Here is a 7,762-nt window from a genome sequence, read left to right as displayed (position 1 = left end):
TGGGTGTGTGTAAACAATGAGTGAAATCAAAATCAAAACTAAACTCAATTAAAATCTAGCATATAGAAATTATAAACAAAATAATAAATAGCTAGAAATGAGTTTAGAGATTCTTCTCTGAATAACAAGATGGAGAGATGGAGATTGAAGCCCAAACAAGAAGATGATCTCCTCCACTTGTGAAAACTTCTTCACAAACAAAACAAACCCTTAAACACACTTTAAACCCTTGTTTAAAACTTATTTTAAAAACTTCTTAGATACTTGAAAAGAGATCAGCAATTGGGTATTTATACCCACTCAAGATCTAAACAAAAACCCCAAACAAAATGACAAAACAGCCCCGAGAGAGTTTGTCGGTCGACCGGGAGAATTTCCGGTCGACCGCCGGTACTATAGCAGGTATATCCAGTTTTATAAAATCAGTTAAAAATAATAAAACAGCTCCAACAATTATGAAATTTTGAGGGAAGGTTCTAGACATGTATAAGAACATGTCAGAGAAAGAATTTCTGAAAAAAAAATTCCCAGTTGAGAGAAATAAATGTTTGAACACAGATTTACAGTTTTCTGAAAAACTGCAGACATACACGATTTTGTAAAATCAATTAGGCACAGTAAATCAACTCCAAAAATAGTAAAATTTTGAGAAAAGTTTCTAAACATGTAGATAAGCATGGAAAAGAAAGAATTTCTTGAATATCACTTCCCATTTATAAAAACTCATCTGTTTTGTAAAACATGCACGAACATGCACGAACGAAAAACATGATTTTGTAAATTCCATTAAACATAACAAATCAATTCCAAACTTGATGAAACTTTGCGAAATATTTATAAACATGAAAACAAATATGTTAGAAAAAGAATTTCTCAAATTGAATTTCTATTTGTGAAAACTCATGTATTTTGCAAGTATGTCCAAAACATGAAAACCCAAAACCATGCATGTATATATATAACTATATATATACATAGAAACCAAATACGTGTGTGTATATGATATTGAGCTTAAGGTACTTAACATACATAATATAAAACCTAAACTAGATTACCCAAGCCGATCTTGATCTTCAATAAGCTTGACTTGGTACACTTTGCGGATGAAGCTTGAACTTGATCTTTAACTTGAATTGTATGTTGCTTCACTCCACAATTCCGCCAACCTCCATTTGATATGATCGTTAAGGCTCGATTCCATTCATCCTCCAACAACGTTGTTTGTCTACAATACATAGGAATGCACAAACACTAGACAAACAACATTAGTAGTAAATTATTTGTAAATCATCATCAAAACAAGAAGGCCAACATATGATAGAGCTAATTCATACAGAAAATATAAATTGAGATTGCACAAGCATAAGAAAAGCAATTTAGGCTCAAAAATATTTTTATTCATAAGGAGTATTTACAAGGTACATATGTACATATATACAACAAAAGTGAGAAATAGTAAAGCCCTAGGAGACTAGGAGAGGTCTATTCCCACTCTTGGAGTCACAGTCAGAGAACCGCTGGGAGCAGCCAGCGGAGGAGTCGAGCAGTGTCCTCCTCTTCCTCACCAAGATCGAGTCCCCCTCCAAGTGCTTCCACCTCCACCAACCCATCCAAACACCTGGCTACAATGAGATGATAGTGGAAACAATTGAGTGGGTTCCTCATCTTGATTGGAAGTTGCGTCGAGAGGTAGTCGTACCCTACCTTACAGGCTATCACCACTTCTGGTTTCCAAGTAAGACCCTGGTGATACATCTCTACGATTCCTGGCGATAAGGCTCAAACTCGAAGTGGGCATTACGGCTTTAGGCCACTGCAAAGGACTCCTGTAGGTGGGCGAGCCCCTTGAAGCTTAACGAGTGTTGCATGCTCCTCGTCCATCTGACGCTTCGCATGCATTGTCGCCTGCTTCTCAGCCTTGACCTGCACCATAGTATGATCCCTCTTCCAGAGAGCCTCATCTAGTCTCCTAGCCTTCTTGTTGCTCTCCTTCAACTCTCTCCTGAGCTTGTCGACCTCAGAAGCTCTCGGGGTTGGCGTCTTCGCACCCCGTTCCGAGTCGACCCCTCTGCTAACCCTTAGGGAAGCAACCTCCCCTAAAAGCTTGAGATATGAAGTCTAGATCTGCTCCATCTAGCCGTATATCTCCTACTCTACCAAAGCACCTCGAACCAGTAGCTCCAAAAACTTAGGTGGAGACCGGCATTAGGAACCCCCTACAAGAACTCCTCATCTCGAGGAAGTCAGAACTTCTTGACCACCCTCGACTGAGTCAGGTGAGAACTGAGGATCGTTCCCCTAACATCGAGGTGGTAAGTAGGCTGGTAGCGGTGCTCTAGGTTAGGCTCATATCATATCGAGGACTGACCCCCGAAGTCCCAATGAGGTACTGCCTCATCCTTTCCCATTCTTCCTCTCCGATCTCAGTGACACGATGAGGAAAGGGATATTCTAATCCTACGGGAGGCGTCGTTTCCTCCTCACCCGATGAGTCGACCCGCTGTGACGGATGGATGACCCGCCCTCCTCAGCAGGAGCTCTAGTCTTGGCTCCACCCTCTTCTTGGTTAGCATCGACCTGCTCTTCTAGGGCCGACTCATCCAGATGGATCACATCGGTCTCGACCATCTTGGTTGCCGCCCGAGGTTCTTGCTCCTTATCCCTCTAGGGCCTCCCCCTCCGTCTATGTACAAGGGTGGCAGAAGGCTCGATCTTAGTCGTCTCGGACTCCATTGGGTCAAAGTCACGACGGAGACGCTTTTCAGGCCTCGCAGATGGCCCTTCCTAGGGGTCAGCCACAGGAGTGGTAGGCATCATCGCCGCTTCCGCTATCTCTAAGATAAGGGCTGAAGCCCTCTCATGGTCCTTAGCAGAAGGAAGCACAATAAACACGTTGGCAACCCACAAGACCGAGTTGTCAAGCAGATGCTCAACTCGACGAGAGCTAACATACGCCTTGATCTGAACCCGCGCATCCCTCTCAGTGTTGAGCAAGTCACACCCCATAAGCGCTTCCCTCCTTATCTCGGTCCAGTTCGAGCAACCCAACTTCAAGTCGCCCCCCACGATCTAGAAAAACTTTTCCTTTCAGTCCTTGTTTGAGTCAAAAAGGCCGGTGACGAGTTTGTACTTCCCCACTATTTGGAAATAGAAGTGGGGTTCAATCTGGTTCACCATCACAGTCACAAATGGCCCAAGACTCTTAAGGATGGCTTTATTGCCAGCCAATGACAGATCACGACAAACCCCACCAAGGTTGCGATAGCATTTGGCTTCATCTGGGCTGGCAATACCCCTAGCACTGTGAAAACTTGTTGAAGAAAGGGGTGTAGGGGCAGCCACATGCCAAACTCCAGATGCTTCAAGTAGAGCGGGGCCTGATCTAGCCCATGATCATAAACAACCTCCGACCTCATCAGGGCCATCAGCTCGTATTCACGGGGATATGAAATCTCCCGTGGAGTGTTCTCTTCTGTGCTTAGGTCATTTTGGAGTGGAACTCTACCAGAAGAGCGCGTCGATCAATAGAATTTCATGCCATCGTAGAAAGGAGAAGTGACCGCTGGAGAAAGATGGGCGCAAAAGTTGTTTTCTCATAAGGGAAATTCAAAAAACAATAACCGCCCTCTCCATGACCTTGGTTCTATATATAGGCAGTTGAATCCATAACTGCCAGAAGCTGAACGACCGGATCAAGTTTCGGCCAACAGCCAAGATTAATTCTCAGAATCTAAAGTGACACCTCGAGGATCAAAGTGCAGCCCACTCACCATGGATAGCCCGCAATCAGCCACGAAAAGCAGAGTTGTGGAAGTCAAAAAGAATGTGTAGTGACGTCAGCCATATAAAATCTGAAATGACTTTTCAGTTCCCTCATTTAATGCACACTCACGTCCATCCAATGCTACTCTCATTTTACTTGGACCCGGCCCAAGCCGACTCCAAACAAAAGGGGCCAACTGTTTTGGTGTTTTCAGTCGCCAAAGTACGGCCCTTTGCCAGCAACGGACATGTGTCCCCCTACATGCACTACTCAAGTTAGATTGACGGTCAAAACCACCCAGAATCTCAACTTAACCGACTCGCTGAGTCAACATTTCCTTAAGTTGACTCGAATGGCAGTACTTATCGGTCCTCTTGTCGAAGACGACTCTCCACGAGCCTACTCAACCAGTTATTCGACGCCTCACGAGGTCGACTCGAAAGGCGTTACTTCTCAGCCAAGCTAAAGGACGACTTCAGCCTCGAGCCTCTCCCGCTAACAGCATGTCGGTGTCACATTTAATGCTTGGCAGACACATCATACCTCTAGCCTCGGTAGTCTTCATGACTCATCGGACCACGTCAGTACCGCCATGCCTCTGATCACTTCTCATTAAATACTAAGGTGATCTCTCCTCCACTCGCCGACCAGCACGTGTAAAGTAGGTGTTGACGCAACCGCCAGCCCATACCTTCTTACCGCCATCCTATGCTCGGCCGAAATGACGGTTCTACCCTTTCAGCACCACTACAAATAGATGTACTATTCTCAACATAAAAAGGATCTCTTTCCAAGGATTTTTTTTTTCCTAGCAATATCTGCATATTGTACTGCACTACACTAAAGAACTCACGCAGTTCATTTTCCCACTCAAGTTCACCAGCTGACTTAATCGTCGAAAGTACAACGGAGGAACTAAGCTTCGTCCTCTCACTAGTTGATATTTATGCAGGCTGGAAGCTACTAAACTCGAAACCAGATATTTCGGAGAAGTGAGCGGCCCCCCTAATCAATCTCAACCAATATATTAGACTGTTTGATTACTTAACATCAACAGGTCCTCTAACTCTTATGCATATATGTTTGTTAATAGATTAGTCCCTCCGAAGCATTGAGATTATTACGAGGTTTCCCTGTTGGTATGAGTTTGTTTTCGATTAATCACAGTAATCAACAATAGCAGTAGCAACACAGAAAATAATGCACATTGTCTTTAGTCTTTTGTTGATCTATGTACATATTTCATACGCTAGAGGAACTAAAATTAGCATGTCAAAACCCAGATAGAACTCAAATGATTGGTGCATAAATTAAAGAAATGATTCAAAATGACTTAACAAGTTTCATATCTACAAGATAAATGGAAACTATAGGAATATAAAAGATATTTTTGATTGCCTTTTAATTACTTCGTTCTTGCTGATAAATTCATTTCCTGAGGAGTCTATAAATGCACTATAATTAATAAGGTTTCTGAAACAAAGAAGAATGAGAAAAACAAAAAGGAAAATATCTAAAGTCAACAACTAAAATATTCTCTCTTTTACAGTATATAATAATTATAAAAAATTAAAAATGAACGAACTAACAGGTGGAGAAAATATAAGGAAAAGATTCCGTTATCCTTGAAATAGCTTCAAAATCTGTGAAGGATATATGAATAGGTGGAGCTATGAGATAAGGCACTTTTATTACTTCGAACGCAGCATTATCCTAACTCATGAACCATTAGATCTTCAAATAATTGATTAGAGTCAAGACTCTTGCTTTGAACGTAAAGACCTAGTCTTACTTACGCTGCGCCCTGACAAATTAATATTTTTTATCTGTAAAAAAATATTTTTTACGAATGGTTAATAAGCGGAGAAAAATACTGTAAATAACTAATTAGCAAGGATGAACTTGAAATAGCAAAAAAAAGAAGATATTTACAGGGTCCAATACGTAAAAACCCCGAGGAAGAAAATTCGGAGCCTGCTCTCTCCTTCCCTTATAAATCTCACTCTCTCGATCTTAATTCTCTGCCTCATTTCTAAAATAAATAATTTTCGTATTGTTTGAATGAATGCATCTCTATCCGCCTTTATCGCGAAATCTCGATCTCCACGTGATGATGCCCTTGGTTATCTCCCATCCGACCCCAATCTGATCTTGACGTATCAGCATCAAGATGCTCGGATCCACTCGTGAGTTCTTCCGATTTCAATTTTTCCCTCTTTATTTTCTCTTTTTCATTTTGATCTGTTACTTTGTAGATTTTATTGAATTTTTGTGGATTCATTTGATAGTGTCAGTGTTATTGAATCAAGTTTTTACTGATTATGATGGGGAGTTCGAATCTCTCAACTTTCTGTTGAGTCGTTCTTGTGAACTTTGTCGGATTCTGTTAAGTTGATTGATAGAAATTAGAGCCACTTATTAAGTCTATATCACTTGTTAGGAGATGTAATCTTTAGGGCTGAAATTTTTATCGAGTTGCTTGAGTTGACCCTGAGAAAAGATGGAAATTGTGAACTTAGTAAGGATGATTTGTAGTATCGAAAGGTTTCTGCTTCCAAGAATGCATATAGTAGATTTTCTATGAATGAGGTAATTAATCAGTAGCGGGTATGGAGGTTATCATATGTAAATTGCCCTCGACCCATCTAGAGGCTTACACGGACATAAACCAAGTCAGATGGCTCCTAATAGGTATTTGCAATCATTCCCTACTTTTTAATTCAGCTTAATTCAGGTTAAAGAGTACTCGTGGCGCTCGTGAAAACGTCTCAATGGGTAGTAGACATGCTTACCATCTATAATTTAGTTATTCATTCATATACTTCTGTCCTGAAAATTTGAAGATTTTGTGGTATTCTTGTCCTAAAATAATTAAACCTTTTGATTGCCGTGTGCATTACTACTGAACAAAATGACTTATCGAAACTAACATTTCTCCCAAATTTCAACTGTTGGACCACGCGGTGGTAATTCTTCTTCGAACAGAAATTTCTGGATATAGTTGCTCTGGTTTTTAGCTTGGTCTGTTGCGTTATACTGTTACACAACATTTATGAGGTGAGAAGTGGGACGAAATGGTCCTATATTTCAGATATTTTTGGAGATGGAAGAGATTCCAGGTGATTCAGGCAATCTGAACTGAGGTCTTTTAATCCTATTTGGTGTCCCTTCAGTTTGCATGACTTCCAATCTGTTCAGCTGTCACAGGAGAACAGAATATGAGCTCTGAAGAGTCTGCATCCAATGTCGAACAGGCTGAAGTTTCGTCTCAGACTGCTTCTCAGATTTTGTGGTCAACAGGAATTTTGTCCGGTCCAATACGCAATGGTTTCTATTCAGTCATCCCGGTAAGAGTTTCCAATTTATTGTCATGATTCCTAAGACAAGATAGAAGTCTAATTCTTCAGTTAACAACAATTGCATGACATTCGTTGCTAGCATGAGATCGTCCAATAATTTGCATGGTCTTTATCTGGAATGTGTAAGAAGTTTCACACTTATAACGTTTATGCTACTAGTAACATTGAAAATAGGATTTGCTCACAAATACGTTGAGATATAGAAAGGGATTCGAGAAATCACAAAGTCTACAATGCAAGTATCCAGCTTGTTAAGTTTTTTGCTTTGGGAAAATTGTACTATTTTCAAGCTAATATCTTGACTGGGGAGAACGGGAAATTTTGGCTAGGTATTAAAATGTTGCGGTCATTGCTCCACCGTTCAGGGTGAGTGTTCGGTTTGTGCATGGATCAGATGTGTGTGTGCTATGGACAACTCGTATCTTGTTTAGTTCTTCATTGTGTCAGCCAAATAAGCTTAAATGCTTAATGAATATGTAGAGTCTGCTACATACTATTATTTTAGCTTTATGAAGAAGGACAGTCTATGTGAATGGGTTTACTTCTGGTTTAAGTCTTTCAGATTGCTGGAGTTCCTCTTTTTTTGTTCTTTTTTATTTTTTATTTTTTGCCATAGAAGATGGTTTTGCCCTAAAATAAA

The 7,762-nt window shown here is 40.7% G+C and overlaps 1 protein-coding gene across 4 annotated transcripts in view; it reads left to right on the top strand.

The window, feature by feature from the left end:
- Window positions 5,736-7,762, top strand: part of LOC109822812 (serine/threonine-protein kinase EDR1-like) — a 31,620-nt gene continuing 29,593 nt past the window's right edge. Inside the window, exons 1-3 of one of the 4 annotated variants that reach the window (XM_020389076.1) lie at window positions 5,736-5,949; window positions 6,855-6,882; window positions 6,962-7,110. In XM_020389076.1, the coding sequence (XP_020244665.1) occupies window positions 6,867-6,882; window positions 6,962-7,110 (165 nt within the window). In that variant the 5' untranslated portion in view covers window positions 5,736-5,949; window positions 6,855-6,866. Of the gene's footprint in view, window positions 5,950-6,748; window positions 6,883-6,961; window positions 7,111-7,762 lie in introns of all 4 variants that reach the window. The other 3 variants (XM_020389091.1, XM_020389068.1, XM_020389084.1) reach the window with 3 other exon arrangements.

The sequence above is a fragment of the Asparagus officinalis genome, chromosome 1 (genome assembly GCF_001876935.1).
Source record: "Asparagus officinalis chromosome 1, Aspof.V1, whole genome shotgun sequence".
Lineage (NCBI taxonomy): Eukaryota > Viridiplantae > Streptophyta > Magnoliopsida > Asparagales > Asparagaceae > Asparagus > Asparagus officinalis.
The sequence above is the reverse complement of the archived record's forward strand: the minus strand, read 5'-3'. Positions and strand labels throughout refer to the sequence as shown.